This window comes from Podarcis raffonei, chromosome 7 (assembly GCF_027172205.1).
Source record: "Podarcis raffonei isolate rPodRaf1 chromosome 7, rPodRaf1.pri, whole genome shotgun sequence".
Classification (NCBI taxonomy): domain Eukaryota; kingdom Metazoa; phylum Chordata; class Lepidosauria; order Squamata; family Lacertidae; genus Podarcis; species Podarcis raffonei.
In genome coordinates, this window is record NC_070608.1 from 62,271,095 (window position 1) to 62,290,566 (window position 19,472).

Consider the following 19,472-nt stretch of genomic DNA (forward strand, 5'->3'; position numbering starts at 1 on the left):
GACTGTTTCTAAGCTGCTCTATTCAAATGGAATACTTCGTCAACAAGAAATACTACGGCAGAGATGGGGAACCACGGGTTCTCCATTGTTGCTGGACTCCCACCATCCTTGATGGCTGTGACTGCTGGGAGCTGGTGTTCAACTATATTTGGAAGGCCACATGTTCCCCATTCCTAAGAGAATACAAAACATAATTCTGCAACCAAGTCTTCATTTGAGTCAGGTGGGGAAGGCAAATATCTAAAAGGCATTCGCACTTCTGGCCTCTAGACCTTTAAAAGATTCACTTGAAAACATTTGAATGGAAGACTTTCTTTTGTTGAGACGTTGTTGTACTCAGCAAAAATCAATGCATTCATGTATTCTTTCTTCATATTTAAGACAGAATTGTCAGAATAGCTTTGAAAGATTAAGTGCTAAATTAAGCACACTCAGTATGTTTTCTTCTCTATTGTCAAAACAATCCCAGCTCTGCTGGGTCTGGCACCCGTTACTGATTTACTGAGTAGATTTCAGCAGTGAGAGATTTAAAGCATATGCACTTACAAATGTTATGTTTTCTTCAAGAATCATCAGCAGAAATTAACTTCTCCATTCAGACAAGAATTTAAGAGCAATGATCTTGAATTAGAATCCTAGGTCAATGGTATGGAAATGACTAAGACACAGAATTTAGATGGGGGAAAGGCATCTGGGACTGGATATCAAACAAGTTGCAGGAAGACATGGCCACAGTGAATACAACTGTGGACAACCCAATGCTTCTTCCTCAGGCACAATATGTTTCAGCCTAGAAAACATGTAAAGTTGAGCAGTCAAAGGAATGAGGACAGACTGAAGTGGGGCAGCAATATACAGATTCACCCAACAAGAAACAGAATGGGATGAATGAAACCTGACTGAGACAGAAGGAACAACCAGCTTGCTGTAGCCTAGTTACATTGGGGAAACTTGATACCTTTCAAGAATTTATTTTGCTTTTAAAATTAAGCTATGACCTGGGTTAGCAGAAATGGACAACAGTACATATTCATGCTTGGAGAAACCCAGTGATGTATAAAATAAAGGCTTTGGTTACCTAGATACCCTTTAAAGTATTAGTTATCTTTGCCATCACTGTCAATGTGGCACTAAAATAAAGGTATTGCTGTATGTAGAGATGGCTAAGGCTTATGTAAGTTGTGCCCTACTAAAAGTGCAAAATAATATACGGTAAGTTATTCTAGGCAATGGGTTTTTATTCAGTACTAACAAAATGCTGTAAGTTATATGTATTTGGAGGCAAGGCTTGTATACTGCTGGCAAATCACATTGAACTTCCTTATGCAACCCGTGTCAATGAGAGCCAGGCAATCCAGTGTCAGATACAGAGAGCAGGTTTTGTGTTTAAACCTGGTAATAATTTGCAGTGTAAAAGACCATAAACTAAGGGCTGATTTCACTTTTTGTGCTCTGGGACATATAACCAAGTATTCAATATATGCTGGCCCTTACAAGATGTTTGGAATCAGGGGAGAATGTGTGTCTTAAATTTAAAAGCCCTGAAGCTGTAGATTGAGCCCTTTCTGGCAGCTGCCTCAAAAGGGTTTATTTGGGTATATGTGTGTTTTTAAAGAGACATATACACAATTCAACACTAATAACCTTACGCAGAGACCTCAGGATGGAGGCCTTAGCTTCCTTCCCTTTCAGAGCTCCGCAAAAAATTCCCTGTGACGATCATTTACCAGTAACAGGTTTTTAGGAAACTTGAATGAAAATGGTCAAAATTTAAATTCCAAATCAGCACGCAAGTTTTCAAGACTGGTGGATGCCAATGATGGAAATACAAAATAATCAGTAATGAACATGGTAGTAACAATATCAACATATTCCAAGCAGCTAAAATTATTCCAAGCAAGTTCCAAATGACGCAAATATGGAGAGAACTTTAATAATTATTAAACTAAGTTCTTTCAGTCCATTTAGCAAGAATACTTTGAGGATAAGGTAATAAGATTGCATCATCAACAGCTGCTTAAAATTTAGGGAAGATAAAATTATCACAGTTAGTTATTAGTCATTATAGCTAAGTGAAATCCCCATCTTCTTAGACCTTCTGCTCCTGAACAATTTCTGGGGGACAAGAGCAAGAGAGGCATCTGATTGGCTACTGTGGGGAACAGGAGATCAGACTGGGCTAGTCAGCATGGTGCCCTCCAGGTCTCGTTGGACTCACATTCCCATCAGCCGCAGCCAGCATGTCCAATGGTCAGGAATGGCTGGCCACTGCATCTGCAGTGTGAGCTGATGATGGTCTTTCATTATTAGTATTATTTGCATATCATTATTTATCATTATTATTATGGGATTGCTGGAGAAAGGGTGCAGGAAGAGAAACAGTGGTGTGTTTTACCTTTCTGTGAGTCTTCTGTTTCATTAAGTTCTTTTTGTGCTTCTTCAATTTTGTCTAATGAAAACAAAAAATAAATCAGAAGAGGGGGAAACATACTTTGATCACAAATTGTTTTAATTTCTTCCCCTCACTTTGTTGAATAAACACTTGTAAAAAAACACACCAACCCCCCCCCCTCTTTTTAACATTATTGAACAGTTTACCCATCCTCATATACAATGCGAACACTGTTCGTTGGAAGTGTAAGGAAGGCAACCAAAATGACTGATGACCTGGAACAACTACCCCATGAGGAAAGTTTACAAGGCTTGGGGCTTTTTAGCTTATTATTTTTATCATTTATTTTTATTACATTTCTATCTTGATCTCCCCCCACCCCCACAAAGAGAGACAAAAGCATAGACAAAATGGTAAGTGGGGGGGGGTATTGTGGAAAAAGCAGGTAAGTACATAAATTTGAAGGCCCATAAACAAACCAGGAAAATTGGTTTGCCATCTATCTACCCCAAATTTTCTGGATTATTTTCCAGGCCTTCACATTTCTAGACAGGGGTATGCTTTTTCATCTCTCACATTGCACAGTACTTCTTCACACAACACATAGTCAAACTATGGGATTTTTCTCCCACAAGGTGTTGTGATGTGTACCAACTTGGATGGCTTTAAAAGGGAATTAAGACGAGCTCATGGTGGATAAAGCTATTAATGGCTACTAGTCATGATGACTATATGTTACTTCCAGTGTCAGAAGCAGTATGCATCTGAATTCCAGCGGCTGTGAAACATGAGGAGGAAAGGGTTATTGTGCAAACAACCTGCCTATGGGCTTCCTGTGAGAAGAAAATGCTGGACTAGATAGGCCTTTGATCTTATCTAGCAGTGCTCTTATGTTCTTAGGGAAAGCCATCCTACTCCGAAAGCTTAGGCCATGCAGCCCATTTAAAACTACATTAATATTAATGTCAATTAGCGCAGCCCATTAGTGGCTATGCTTCTGGCTACAAGTTTATGTCTGAAGAAATAGGGCTTAATAATGTATCCATGAAAATGCTAAGGCTGTAATAAAAATCCAGGAGGCAGGAGTTTCACGTTAAGGAATAATCAGAAGGACTGATGCTATTCAAATACATAATGTGGGTGGGATTATGCGGTGCTTTCAGAGGATGTAAAAGATCAGAATGCGACAAAGGAAAATAGGTGGTTACAAATATATGTAGGGTTCAAGCAGTTTGGGATTTCAATCACTGATACTTAAACTACTGGAGTAAAATCTTCAAAGTCTTAGTCCTGAAAATAAGAGGTGTCAGAAGTTAAGGTTCCTTACATCTGGATTATACAGGAAAATGTTACCAGATGTCAAAATTGCAAGTAAGATATAAACAGTAGGGAAAAGGAGAAAAACTTTAAAAGTTCTCTTCTGCACATCTTTGAAAATCTAAATGAACATAAGGTTTAAATCAATGCCTCTTTTTCTGAACAAAACAGCGGGAAACGCCTCAAAGAAGTCCCTGTAAATTTACTTGGAAAAGATCAGTAAACGCTAGTATACTTATGATTCCTCAATCACATTTATTCTGGTATTGCCCGGAGTGACCTCAATATATTAACATACTGATCTAAACCTTCACGCTGGCACAGCATCCCACTTCAGGTTATGGTATCAGCCTCATTGTAAGCACTTTCTGGCTTGATCCAGAACCTCATTTAATAAGAAAGTAATATTCTGACCCGTCTGTGTTCACTGAATATTAACTGTCTCTTTCCTGGTTCTGATTATGGCAGAGAACAGATATGATGAAAAGTGGGTTAGAAATAATAGTATCATAGAACTGTAGAGTTGGAAGGGACTCCAAGGGTCATCTAGTCCAACGCCCTGCGATGCAGGAATCTCAACCAAAGCATCCATGAGTGATGGCCTCCCAACCTCTGCTTAAAAACCTCCAATGAAGGAGAGTCCACAACCTCTCGAGGGAGCTATTCCACTGTAAATAATTAAATATACATACATAAATAAATGGCTACCATTATTTGTTGTGTATGTTTTCCAAGTGCTTCTGCCCCCAAAGGGCTCCCTTTCTCAGTGACTTTTCAGCACTCCTTGCAAAAATATTTAGCTTTAAAGTGCCCTCTTTCCTATTACAATAAAGTGACAGAAGCTTTGTTTTGATCCAAGCCATGGGGTATCTAAATAGTTCAGTGAACACTTCTGAAGAAACTTTATTATTCCTTATTATTTGATTTTCTAGTTGCCTTATAGTCCCTGTTCTAACTCATCCCCATGACAACCACAGAGACAGGTTGCTATCCTTTTCATATCACCTTACAGAGACCAAAGAAGACTTGTTCAAGGTCATCCACAAAATCCCTGTCTGAGCTGGGATTTGATTCAAGACCAGGCACTTTTGCTGTATATGTGAGTGTTATAATCTCATTTCCAGAGTATGTTGACACTTATAATTTTTATTATTTTAGATTGTGGTAGATTGTGGTAGTGGGGAAAAGACTGTTGAAGATTTGGATTTAACAATTAAAAAGTTTTATGAACAGTAAAAACAGACACAATACCTGTAGAGAAGATTATAATTTGGGATAATCAAATCCAGCAAAAGGAAACCATACCTCAAATACTGATGTCCACTGTGTTTCAGTATCATTGCTGGTGTGTAGGGCAGATACAACGAGAGCATTACATATCTGTTCAAAATCCTTATACATCACCAATGATTTCTGATGGCAGTCAAGAGCACAACCCATTCCAAAGTGGTTGTCACTTAAAACAATTAGGGTACAGGGGAGCTGTTGTATTGTGATACCCAAAGAGAGCTAATTTTACCATTATTAAGGAAATTACCTGGCTGCTCAGAGGAAACTTATGCTAAATACCTTCTTGCCAATAAAGATCAGGATATCATCAGGCCTGTTGCAAAATTCTGTTTTATAGCACCAAAGACAAGACAGGTTGTGGTGACAGTGATGGCCAGCGAATGAGTACTGATTTTAATCACTGGGATACAGATTTTAGCTGAAGGAGTGTTGTTTTTAATGTAAATAAGTTTATAGAGGAATTTTAATTACATCTGCTTCTTCATGCGGATGTGGCATAAGTTGTTGTTGTTGCTGTTAATTTGCTGTCTGGTCTTTGACCGCAATAAAGATTGATTGATTGATCAGGGGTAGGGGACCTTTTTATTGTATTTTTAGTGGTTATTGTATTTTAGTGTTTTGTTGGAAGCTGCCCAGAGTGGCTGGGGAAACCCAGCCAGATGGGCGGGGTATAAATAATAAATTATAATTATAATTCTGTGAAACCTTTCAGGGGCCACATGCTGAACAACAAATGTAATTTTTATATATGTACAACAAGCTAGGTTCTTCTCTCTCTCTCTCTCTCTCTCTCTCTCTCTCCTCCATTCAAATAATAAATAAGCATTATCAGAGTTCATTCTAGCCAGGTTGTGGGTTACTTCACTTGGGTTGTGAAGGAAGGCCAATGCGGGGTGTGGCCTGGGAAGAGCTCTTTTACTGTTCTTTTGAATAATGTCCAACACTTTGGTACCCTTTACCTGTGTGTGTTCTAGGAAAAGTATATCAACAGTAGAGCAAAAATTTCACTTCACAAGTCTTAATAATGATGCTGCTGTGCTGGTATAGCCTTTGTAAGTGTCATTTTATCTCGGCATCATTTTGTCAACTTGCACCAAGGTTTTTATGTTGTATGTCATCTGTCTTTCTTACATACAGTCTGCTGCCTAGTTCGTGATTTGCCATATTATGCTTGTGAGTTCAATTTATTTATCTCAGCTGAAAGCATTTAAAATCAACAGGGGGCACATCAGTACAGCTTTCCAGTTTGCTGACATCAGTTTCTGGGTGAACCTCTAAAATGTCAGCACTGTTGAAATTACTTCTGAGTAGCCATTTAGAGGATTGCACCTTCCTTTTTATCCATGTAAGCTCTAGACCTAACATACACCATGATGCTAGTGTTCAAAATTTGAGTTTGTAAGTTTTTTGAGAACGACCTTTGGCAACCTGGCACCTTCCACATCTTTTGGACTACAATATCCAACAGCCCTAGCCAGCACGGGTTGGTGAAGGCTGTCCTTGTGTTTCCAGCAGATAGAACAAATTACACTAGCAGTAAATAGGAACAGTAAATGAGCAAAACACATACAGTACTTCCAACTTCCAGTGCCCATATCGCCTACGCCAAATTGTAAGGATGACAATTAGCAACAAAAGGTAAGAGATGTATTGGGAACTGCACTTTCAAACTAGCAGACTAATGAGCAAAACAATTAGTCTCTAAATGCTAATTTGTACTGCTAGACAAACATTTGTTATAGTTAAGAACAGAAGCCAAGGAAAAATGTGTCCCTCCTATATTCCGTATTTCTGCTTGTGACCTTGAATGAACTCTATACAAGAAAACATGTGGACTGCCGACATAAGAGCTAATTTGCAGCTGATAAGCAAGCATAATCATTCAGAGAGAATTTGAGAAAAATGGACTCGAAAACTTGAATTGGAAATGTGAAATGTTTTGGTAACATTTTTGTTGTTGAAACAATGACAGATGAAACTACAATTTCTGGGAAAGCTAAACAGCAACATTTAACAAGTAACTAGTCTCATATATACAAGTTATTTAAAGCAACAAAAACAACCTAAATAGACCATTGGACACAGGCCAGTGACGATGATACCAATGTAACTATGTTGTCAAAAGAACTGGTCTTATATGTGATCTTGGCAATCAGAACAGTAATTGCAACTCAAGGGAAAACAGCTCAAAATATTACACTGGACGCTTGGTACCACTTACTGTACTCTGGAATAAATCTATAGTGGAGGAAACCATGCATAATCTGAGATTCTGAAAGGGCCTAGAAGCTCCAGACACTTTTTATTCCTTTATGACACACACAGCAGAATCATCGTTTTCAAGACAACCCTCGTCACAAGCCTGGCAAATCTGGAACTAGACTTGATGATTTGATAAAACTGATAATCTTCACATGCACTTCATATGCAACTACACACTCTACGTGCCTATTTCTTAGTTTTGTTTCTCATCTTTTAATTTTTGTCTGCTGTTATAATAAAATGAAAAAGTTAACGAAAAAGAAAGAAGATAAATCACTGCTCATTCTCATTGGTTTAGAAATGGAAACTGCAGCATCTCCCTGAAAGACACTGTGTCTGTGTTAATTGTTTTTTTAAAATCTGAGGACAAGCAGCCATTGGGCAAACGACATGGTAGCAAAGGTCACTAGTTGAACCATTAGATTAAGACATCCATTTACAGTACACAAGTAGCATTACATAATGGCTTTACTTCTCATTACTGAGAGCAAGTCTTATTTGTTTCCCAGAATAGGATTTGTTACTATATTCAGTTCAGTAAGATATTAGCTGTGGCAATAAATGTTTTGTACTGATAATTTACTTTAATATTATTTCAATAATATAAACTACTCACAAAACTTCAAGGGGGGGGTCCACACATGATAATGTATCAATCTATCTCCTAAATGACAAGTGTTTGAGAATAATGATATCTGGATGATTCCCAGGCTATAATCATGATTCCACTTGAGCTCATAGGAGTTCTAACATTGATTACAGTAGCAACAGGAATGATTCTTTGGTGTTTAAGAATGCACAACCAGGATGTACATCTGTGCGGGTTCCTTCCTGTGCTTACATTTGCTAACTTATTTTTAATTATATAGTAAATCCTATTTGTGAAACCACAGGAATCAATTTCTTGGTGACATTATAGTCTCTCCAAAGCCAGGTAAGCCAACTGCAAAATGTGTAAACCAGCAAAGTAAAAACAAGCAATGTGACTTTTTATACGGAGCAGAAGGTATTAAAATGCACCTACAGAGTCAGGCAGGCATCTGCACAATTTATTATGGAAAAATTCCTACACGTGTACTGGCATATTAATGATTTTGTTAAGTATACAACCTCTGTTACTAAGATGGTCTCATGTCTCTGTGCTTTGAGACTCAAGAGTCTGGTTGAGCTTGTATTCAATTAGCAAAAGGGCTGTCATGATTTCTGGATTCAAAAGCCTTCTCTGTCCTATTGATAGCAGATTTATCAGGCCCCACATGGATTGGTAAACTCATTATCCTTTAATTTTTGAGGGTTCTAAGTTCTGCTTTATGTCAAATGTTCTTCTGAGAAGAGGAACAGCAAAAACCTGTCTACCACCTAGGTCTTAAGTATCAACTTTTGGTACCTTAATTCTTGAAGATGTTGTCCTAAGGGAGAAAAGGATGTTGTTTTTAAGAACTGCATTAAAACCTATCTGAAGGCTTAATTATGTTTTTGATGGTGGAGAAAATTAATTACCGTATTTTTCGCACCATAGGGTGCACCAGACCATAGGGCGCACCCAGTTTTTAGGGGGGGGAAATCAAGAAAAAATATATTTCCCCCCCAGCCCCAAAGAGCAGCGTACAGGCTGCACACAACCTCTCCTTGCGGAGGGGTTGCACGCAGCTATGGAAGAAGGCAAGGCAGTGAGCGGGATGGATCCCGCTTGATGTTTTGGCTTCCCCTTTAGCCCTGTGCAGCCTCTCCTTGCGGAGGGGTTGCACGCAGCTATGGAAGAAGGCAAGGCAGCGAGCGGGATGGATCCCGCTTGATGTTTTGGCTTCCCCTTTAGCCCTGTGCAGCCTCTCCTTGCGGAGGGGTTGCACGCAGCTATGGAAGAAGGCAAGGCAGCGAGCGGGATGGATCCCGCTCACTGTTTTGGCTTCCCCTTTAGCCCCGTGCAGAGGCTGCATGGGGCTAAAGAATCCATAGTCCCGTGCAGCCTCTCCTTGCGGAGGGGTTGCGCGCAGCTATGGAAGAAGGCAAGGCAGCGAGCGGGATGGATCCCGCTCGCTGTTTTGGCTTCCCCTTTAGCCCCGTGCAGCCTCTCCTTGCCGGGAGACGCTGTGCAGGGCTAAAGAAGCCATAGCCCCGTGCAGCCTCTCCCTGCCGGAGGGGTTGCGCGCGGCTATGGTACAAGCCTGCATTCGCTCCATAGGATGCACACACATTTCCCCTCAATTTTTGGAGGGGAAAAACTGTGTCCAATAGAGCGAAAAATACGGTAGTACCTGTATAGTTTCATGGGGAACTGTGTTACAGTTGGCCATGATCACAGTATTTTTACATTTTTTGCCCACCTTTCCTCCAGGAGCTCAAGGTGGCTTACATGATTCTCCCCCTCCCCATTTTATCCTAACAACCCTGTGAGACAGGTTAAGCTGAGAGACAGACTGTGAATGGTCTCAAATGACAGCTGAGTGGGGGGGGGGGTTTGAATCCTGGACTCTACCCACCACACTAAACTAGATTTGAAATATTTCATACGTAATATTACATAAAAAACAGTCCTAGTTGCTACTGGGTGGCCTTTCAGGTGGAGTTCATTTTCAAACACTAACATGCCACATAAATTTGATATTCATCCATACAGCTTCCCTTTTCCCTATAGAGAAGACAACTTTGCTTTCTAATCTGAATATATATTATGCAGCCTACTTGATAACAATCAAGTGCACAGCACAGACGTATCTTACAATCCTACTAACACACATTCAAGTTACACTGAAAACTGGCCCTCAGTTCAATTTTATTATCATTCAAGAACATACACCAAGCAGTCTCCAACCTTTCACATATGAAAACAGGGGAACTCCTGTATTCAAATGAATGGGGCTAGAGTCTATCAGCCCAGTTTAGGCCAATAGTAGGCTGAACACAAAAGCAGGCCAGAGAAAATCCAGGCTTAAACATGCCAAAATCTTAAAGTGGGAACTAAAAGCACAGACAAGCAGGTGGTTCATTTTATTAACAAAAGTTGCAACCCATGTAATTTGGATTTCATTTGTCTCAGTGGAAACATATGTTTGGGCACCATCAGAATTATAAATATACAGTATCTCACAAATGCTTTACAGAATAGCATGGTAGGCATAGTCAGTTCCTTTGTGATGCCTGCTTCCTGGGTTTTAGCTACCATGTGTGTTTATCAGTACAAAAAACAAAAATGATTTAAAAATCAACAGGCCCTTGGCTTCCTATAGCATATCCAGGTGAGAGGGTGGAGAACCACCATGCCAAAATTAGGCAGAAAGGAGGACAGAGGACAATTGCATGTTGAAGGTGCATCACAGAGAGTCCACCTAGAGCAAGTGGAAAGAGAAAGCCTAATTCTATGAATCTCACTTTTGGAATTTCTTAGGGGGAAAGCATATTTCTAAGAGGAAATTATCAGATTCACTATGATCAAAGTGGCTACCTGGCAAAGCTAAATAGTCCAAATCAAGAATCTGCCAGCTATTCCGTACATGAAATACAAAGGGCACTGACTATTTTGGAGCCTTTTCAGAGGAATGTTTTACTACTTCAGTGTTCTTTTATCCCCCCCCCCCCCCGGGTAAAATTGTAAATATTTGTGTAAGCTTCCCAGAGCCCTTCAGAGTAGCCCTATCAATTAGTCTAAACAAACAGTTGTGTGCACATAAAGCAAGCAAAGGTTTCCATTAATGACATTTACATCTATATCTTCCATCCCAAAATGTTCCAAAGACAGGACAGAGTGAAAGAAAATGGTGCATCAGGCCAATATCTGTAATTTTATTGTTGTTGTTATTAAGTACAGTTTCTATAGAAAGGCAGAGTATAAATTCTAACAAATTTATAGAATGAGGAGAATTACACTGAGTACATTTCCCTATCCTACTATAAAAATACATAGAAATGTTATTACTGCGTTTGGTCCACCCCAGATAGGTCACTTTGGTGTTGCAAACGCAGCAAAAACCACAGGGGAGGAGGCAGTTATGAGTTACCAGTCTCTGCAGCCACAGTAGGTGATATAATTCTTCAGTGGTTTGACTTCACCCTCGGCAGTATGGTCGTCTCTCAAGACAGACAGATGCCAACAAAAATTTGATGCTATTCTTGGTAATCCAGTAAGGTGTCAGTGGTCTGGTTTGCACATAAACCATTGGTTAATATTATGTATGAACCTCGCCCAGCAAATTAACTATGATTTATTAGCTATGATTAAGACTTGCTTGTTAATCAAGGTTTGCTGGTTGATAAACTTTAGTTACAGTTAACCGTAGCTTATCATTTTGAGAACGTCCTCCTTACGTATGGCTAAGGAGCTGTCACCACTCAAAAGCAACAAAAGCTGTGATGGAAGAGTGGGGGAAAATTATTATTATTATTTATTGAATTTATATACCATCCTAAATCCGGAGGTCTCAGGGCATTTTACAGAACAAATTCAAACCACTCTCAGGGCTTGACTGCTCTTGCTGCCGTTTTTAATTAATTATTATGTGATGTACAACCTGAGGTTTAACTCTGGTTAATATTAACTACGGTTAACGCTTACCATGGTGTTGTTATGTGTGAACCAGGCCTGAATCTGCTAGTCACCCAACCCTCATTACTAACAGACCATCGGGAGGAGTTTTCTGGCTTAGCATTACAGTCATGTGGCTACCCCCTAGCCACAATGATAATGATACTTGCTTTAGTCAAATATGCAGGGGTTTCACATCACTGGCCACTACCTATATTTTCAGATGCTTGGTAATTGCAATCTAAACGGAGTATTTAGAATTGCACTTTTAGTGATTTGTCACAGGTTGAGGGGAAACAGATGGGCTCAAACAGATGGTGCTTCAAGAATATCTTGAAACTCTCAGACCGTCAAGATGCATAGGTTCTCTATTTTCAGCAAGTGCTCCCCCATTCAAGGGACTACATAACCATAGTAACGAGCCTGCTGACTAGGTACCACCCAAAGCCTGTCTATGCAAGAGTCCACAGAAAAAACCTTGTCCCTCTATTCTTCACAATTACTTAAAACCTTGCACAATGAGCCTCTCCTTTTCTCCCCATTCATTCTAACCGGCAAATACTAATTCAGACATATTTTTAAAAGGTCCAAATGTTTGCAAAAAGAACAGAAATTATTAAGCACAAATTGTAAGGGGGTGGGCAGGGAGAACCCTATGGCAATCATCTATTTGTTAAGACTAATGCATTTGGTGCATTAGATTTATGCCTTTTGCTTATTGTGTTTTGTATTTGAATGTCTAGAGCACACAAAGCTAACATAGTGTCCTCTAGATATGTAACTGACCATGCTAGCTGGGCCAGAGGAGACTTTGGAGTCCAATAATATCTGGAGGGCAACACATTGTCTACCCCAGGCCTAGGGATTCTTCATGCTTGTTTTAATTCTGTTTCTCCAAACAGGATTTCCTACACCATTGTGCTAGTATTTATATTTTAAAAATCAGAAGATTAGCTCCCCCCCCCGCCACCAGTCATACATAACACACTGACAAAATATGTTCTCTGAAGCCGAAACAGGAGATGGTTCATGTTAACCAGAATAATATAATGTGGATCTAAATCCAAGTGTAGTGTAGTTATTATAAATTAAGACTTCTCCCATGCCTATTGAAGTATTTGAAAAAGTTGTAAACTGCATGTATAACATGCATGTTTTACTTAAAAGCTAGGATTTAAAGGCTATATTTGTGTACAATACAGGAATTAAAGATGGTATCCAAAACAGACCTGACTGCAGAAACAAAGAAACCTGTACCACCTTAGATCTACCACTAGGAGTCAGCTTTGCACAGGTCACAATGAGCACCAGGCTCTAATGTACCTAATATATGAAAAATAGTGAATAAGCTACTAGTACTGAGCATTTAATTAGAATTTTTTTGTACACAATTCTGTTGTCTTCCTAGTGCTGTAGAGAGATTATCAGTCTACACCCGACTGAGCTCTCTTTGCCAAGAAAACTCTTAAAGTCCTCATCTGGTAGAATTCATATGCCAATTCAGAAGCAGATCATGTCCACAACTTAGCTTAAATCTGCTTGAGACAGAATGCACAAAGTTTGCTTTGAGACTACGTAACTTGCCCAGTCTGGTACAGAATAGTCCTGGAGCAAAACTGGTTGTTTCAGTTGCAGAAAATTCTCTTTGCAGGGAAGAATGGGGGTGCTTAACTCTCCCCCAGTCAGGCATTTTCCCAGTTTCTACTTATTCCTGGCATTAGTGCTACAGATTGGTGCTGACCTCACAAACATAGGTACAGAACTTGGGAGAGGGGCAGCATTTGGGAGAAAAAAATGTGGCAGGGATTTTTTAAAAAAATCCCAACCTTTCTCCGCAATGAGAAAAGACTTTCAAGCTAATGCAGGCTTCCTCAACCTAGGCCCTCCAGATATTTTTGGCCTACAACTCCCATGATCCCTAGCTAGCAGGACCAGTGGTCAGGGATGATGGGAATTGTAGTCTCAAAACATCTGGAGGGCCAAGGTTGAGGAAGCCTGAGCTAATGATTACATGCCCAAACATTGTAATGTATAGTTTGATTTTGTTACGAATACTGCTGCAGTTTTATTTATTTATTTATACATACCGTATTTTTCGCTCTATAACACGCACCCGACCATAACACGCACGTAGTTTTTAGAGGAGGAAAGTCCGTAGGCATGCCACCCGTAGGCATTCCCTCCATAACACGCACAGACATTTCCCCTTACTTTTTAGGAGGAAAAAAGTGAGTGTTATGGTGCAAAAAATACGGTACATACATACATACATACATACATACCCTGCCCATCTGGCTGGGTTTCCCCAGCCACTCTGGACAGCTCCCAACAGAATTAAAAGGCGATAAAATATCAAACATTAAAAACTTCCCCAAACAGGGCTGCCTTCAGATGTCTTCTAAAAGACAGATAGTTGTTTATTTCCTTGAAATCTGATGGGAGGGCATTCCACAGGGCAGATGCCACCACCAAGAAGGCCCTCTGCCTGGTTCCCTGTAACCTCACTTCTTGCAGTGAGGGAACTCTCAGAAGACCCTTGGAGCTGGACCTCAGGCTGAATGACGGGGGTGGAAACGCTCCTTCAGGCTGTTTAGTGCTTTAAAGGTCAGCATCAACACTTTGAATTGTGCTCAGAAACGTACTGGGAGCCAAGTTCTTGATAGTTACGTTTGACATGATGACCAGCTAGCTGAACAAAACATTGAACCTATACTAAAACCCCAATATGCTACAAAGGAGAGGTTATTCCTAGGAAGAACACTCTTGTTCCAAAACCCATTTCCATACGAGTCTCACTAAAGCAGTAAGTTACTTAGCAGCAGCTGTTACATGAGCACACCATGAATGTATGTGTACTAGCTCTAGCAGAATCATGGATGCAAGTACATTATCCCTCTACTGAAAGCATCTCTAGCTCTAACTGCCAACACAAGCTTTACCACAGCCTCCACAGCTCCTCCATCCATGGCTTCAATGTTTCTCCTCTCCAGGGGCCAATGAGCTCTGTCATCATGAACATATATCAGAACTCCAAACGTGTGCACACATACACAAGCATATATTTATAATGGAACAATAAATATTAAAAACTTTGACACAGGTGGCTGAGCCACCAAGTTTCTGAAGCTGCTCTAACCCTGATCGCAGCAAGCCTGAGGAAAAAAGAAAGTAATGTAAACAATTTTTTTTAAAAAAAATGCCAGCAGTGTTATGATTCTTTACACCCAAAAATAAAAATGTGAAATATTGTCTATTAAGTTTTATGAACACTTTGGGATAATGCATGTGACATCATCACTGATGTTGTCTGACATGCTTTAAAAAATCCCAGTTAAAAAATGTCAAGCCTGCTAGAGTTGTTTCTTAGAACAGGTGATTTTATATACACATGTGTACAGGCAAAAGTGGGGCTCAAAAGCATGAAGGGCAAGTAGTATAGTCCAGGACAACACAAGAAAAACCTAAACTTGTCACAGGCACTTTTTTGTTTTTGTTGTTCTTGTTGCTATCTTGCCATTTCTTTCTCAATACCAATGTTCTTTTCTATAAGTACATACAAAATGGTAACACTTCCATGCATCTGATGGGAGTGCACAAAGTATATGAAGAAGGGATTCTAGTGCACAACAGCTTTTGCCACAATCTATTTGTGTTCAATGCGCCACAAGCCTTTGTTGTTTTAATATGTCATGGAGAATGCCATGCTAGAAATCTTCTCCCTACGAAGCCCAGTGTGTGTAGGGAGTCTTTTCAAATGGGAAATTGTTCAAGAATTCCAAAGTGGTAGTGAGTCTCCCAAGGACTGTACCATGCAATTTCCCCCCCCCCCCTCAAAAGTACAGATTGTCTTTTACCGTTGGCAGAAATGGGAAAGAGAAGGAATCGTGTTGGCACTGCATTTAATTCCAGGGGTGGAAAAGGTAATATTCTGTTGCAGTTGCCACTGAATTACCCGTGCTTCTAGAAGGCCAAGATGTAGTCACTCCCTAGGAACTCCCTTTGGCTGATTAGGTTCCCGTGCCCTTTTAAATGTGTTTGTGGGAAGGGATAGGGGGGTTATTTATGTGTGTGTTTGTTTGTTCTTGTTTTTATTATGTATTTTGTGTTTTTATGTTGGGAACCATCCTGACATCTACGGATGAAGGGCGGCATATAAGTTTAATAAACAAATAAATCATAAATAATAGGGTAAAGGTAAAGGGACCCCTAACCGTCAGGTCTAGTCGCGGATGACTCTGGGGTTACGGCGCTCATCTCACTTTACTGGCCAAGGGAGCTGGCGTACAGCTTCCGGGTCATGTGGCCAGCATGACTAAGCCGCTTCTGGCGAACCAGAGTTTACCTTCCCACTGGAGCGGTACCTATTTATCTACTTGCACTTGACATGCTTTCGAACTGCTAGGTTGACAGGAGCTGGGGCTGAGCAACAGAAGCTCACCCCATCGCGGGGATTCGAACCGCCAACCTTCTGATCGGTAAGCCCTAGGCTCTGTGGTTTAGACCACAGCGCCACCCACGTCCCTAATTAATAGGGTAACAATCACCAAATGGAATGTCTAGTTGCCATTTTGGGGCCAGCTGGCTCAAAAGTCATATTTTTCAATACAACTGAAATATCACAGGTAAGATTCTAAATGATGTGTTGTTAGTTTGTGAAAACAGGAAAGAGTCAAGGATCCCCAGGCATGCACCTCCAGATGGTGGAAATGTCAGGTGCCATCCTGGCATCCAGGAATCTTCACTTGGTCGCAAGTGGCCAATAGCCGGGTGCAAAATGTGCCTGGTACCTGGCAAATTTCAAACAGTGTCTCAAAGTGATTGAAAATATCGTAATATAAATAAAATAGTTACAAATATAAAAACAGTTAAAACAATTGCATTTATAAATAGACTTTGAAACAACAACAGCACATGCTTAAAATCAATTCAAATCCCAGTTGGGATAAGGATTTTAAGAGGTTTGTTGAATGAAGAATACTTTTAGCACGTGCTGAAAAGGCAATAAAAATGCATGTGTAATATGCATTGGGGGGGGGGCGTGTTTCCAAAGGATAGCTGCTGCCACACTAAGTGCCTGATTCCGACATCACACGGAATAGACCTCCTGAATAGGATGGTATTTGCAGAATGCCCTCTCTTGCACAAGGCAGCAATCAGTTGTGTGTGTAAGGGATGAGGTGATCTTTTAGGCAAGATGCTAGTGACAGGAGTATCATTCATCCACTAGTGGAAAAGCTCTCCTGAGAAAACATGCATTTTGACGTTTATATCCTACCTTTCTATTTAAAAAAATTAAACTCAAGGTACTTATCAAACATAGAACTAAAACTAAAAACATTCCTAACAAATGAAACAGGAATTATTGCATAATATAGGTTAGAGGCCACCTTAGGGCTTACCCTGTGGTTGCAATGGAGGCAAAGAAATTCTCCTTCTCTGTCACCATAGTACCTGCACAATTAGCCAGCAGAAGCTATTAGTTGTCCTGTGGACTTTGATAATATGATTGACTAGGAGCTCTTCTTCAGGAAGACATCTGCAAAATGTGGGGGTTGCATCCTAATCTCCTGAAAAGGTTCTTTCCCCCTGTAACTGATGAAAATGTAGGTACAGAATGACCAAATTTAACATTCATGGTTACAAAAGGAGTTAAAAGTAATTGGTAGTCCAGTATATGAAATGTGACAATAGAGTGGAAAACAGCTGGCTATGAGAGTAGATTGAAGGTGCCCATAACTTCCAACTCTTGATGGGCATTTTTATGGTCTGGCCCAAACCTGAGTGGAAGACCTCAAGGAAATGCAATTTTCTACTTGATTTCCAGATTACCAAGTAGTAATCTTTCTAATGCAACTTGTAAGTGTTACCATTGAAATTTAAGCTTTAGCTGAACAAAACAAATGGCAACAGAATAAAAATATGAAGGGCAACAAAGCCCAAACTGATTGCTAAGCTGAACAGAACAGGATGCCTGCCTCTATTTAACAGTTTATGATGAGTGGGTTGTTGTTGTTTTTACTGTCACTTGTGACAATAGGGGCTTGATATTAGGTAAAATAGGGACAAAGAGAAGAGGGTTTCTTTTATAAGGTCTTAAGGGTTGATATACTTGATAAAGTATATCAAGTATACTTTTTTTCCTGTTTCAGGAAAAAATATGGCACTACAACTAACAGCATAATTTTACATGTGTGCCTGGAAATAATCCCCATTGAATTTAGTAGGTTATGCTGCATACAAAGATGCCTGCAAGATGAAGAATAACTAACACAGAGAGACACTGGAATATTGATAATCTGACACGTTAATAAATGTTATTAAAATGAACCAAGCTTCACAAAAGGATAAGATACACTGGTCACAATGTTCATCTGGTTATATAACTTTCTCAAACTCATAACAGATGAGACATTAAATTCCCAGAAGACCCCGTTTATTAAGCTGATTGCTCATTATCTATTTGACTTTATAAAATATTAGGTCAACAGCCTCCCCAAATGATGATGTAATCAAGAGAAACACCTTGACCAACTACCCTTACGTGGGAGGAGATGGACAGATGGCAGGGAAAGTATGCAGTTCTTATCAACTCTGACCTGGCTGTGCTGTAATTAGACTAGGACATAAAGCATTTTCTTAATTGTCCAATCAGTACTACTCACTCATCATTCTAATGAGTGTTTTTCCTGTTCCAGGAAACAGGAGTAGTACATGTACTTTTTGCTTGCCCTATTGGTCAGAGTATGCTATATGTCTGTACTGACTCTTCCCCACCTTTTCTTTTGACCAGCATAATTCTGGGTCATGAATAAACCGTTGGCATGGATAGAAATGTCAATCTTTATGAGATCATTTGGGCAGCAGTCAGTTGTGGCAATGCTATTTTAATTTAGGGATGCAAATTTCCCTACTCTGTGAAAGGCTAAATTAAAAGGACACCAAGCCCCTGTGCCCCACAAGTACCTTGCAAATCAGTAATAAGATCTCCAACAAACTGTAGTTTCACATGCCCCTGTATGAATTTCAACTCTAGCAAAAGACTCAGATTTTTAACTACTAAAAATAAGTACACTTTCTTCATGTTCCACAGAATAAGAATATTTTTGCTCACATTTTTGCTTTTAATTCACAAATTCTATCAACACTTTTTCTGAAGAGGCACTTCAGAATTTGAAACTTTGGGGAGTATGTTCGGGTGTGTGTGTGTGCAAGAACTTGATTTCTAGCTTCTTAAAATGGCCGAGAGAATGGCAAGTGCATTGACCCAGGATGACAATATTTGTATGGGACACTAACCAGGCACTTCCCCCCCCCTAAACTGTAGCAAATCAATTCCCTGTAATTATTTGTTTTTCATTAGGTCATCATGTAGTCTAGGTACAATTTGTTGTTTTTTAATTAAGATGAAGTTCTAATACGCTCTGCTAGAATGCCAGAATTCAGAATTTACTATTTGCTATTCAATCTCAATTAGATCTGCAGAACTACCCCTTCAAATATATAACATGGACAAGGGCCTTCTACAAATCCATTAAGCTTCAGAGGAACTTTGGAACTAAATCAGGAGATGTGTCATGCATTGCTTCCTTTCCACAGGAAGTATTTACTGAAATCCTACACTGTCAAAGGTCACTGTCAAACAAACAATTCATTCTTTGCTTTCAGCTGCATAGGCCTACTGCAGCCAAAAAT

At 39.8% G+C, this 19,472-nt stretch overlaps 1 protein-coding gene across 7 annotated transcripts in view; it reads right to left on the bottom strand.

Moving 5' to 3' along the window:
* The window catches only part of HIVEP1 (HIVEP zinc finger 1), an 84,318-nt gene that overhangs the window by 27,635 nt on the left and 37,211 nt on the right, over positions 1-19,472 (bottom strand). For all 7 annotated transcript variants that reach the window (XM_053396905.1, XM_053396899.1, XM_053396901.1 and 4 more), the window contains one exon: positions 2,396-2,449. In XM_053396905.1, coding sequence (XP_053252880.1) covers positions 2,396-2,449 — 54 coding nt within the window. The remainder of the gene's footprint in view (positions 1-2,395; positions 2,450-19,472) is intronic.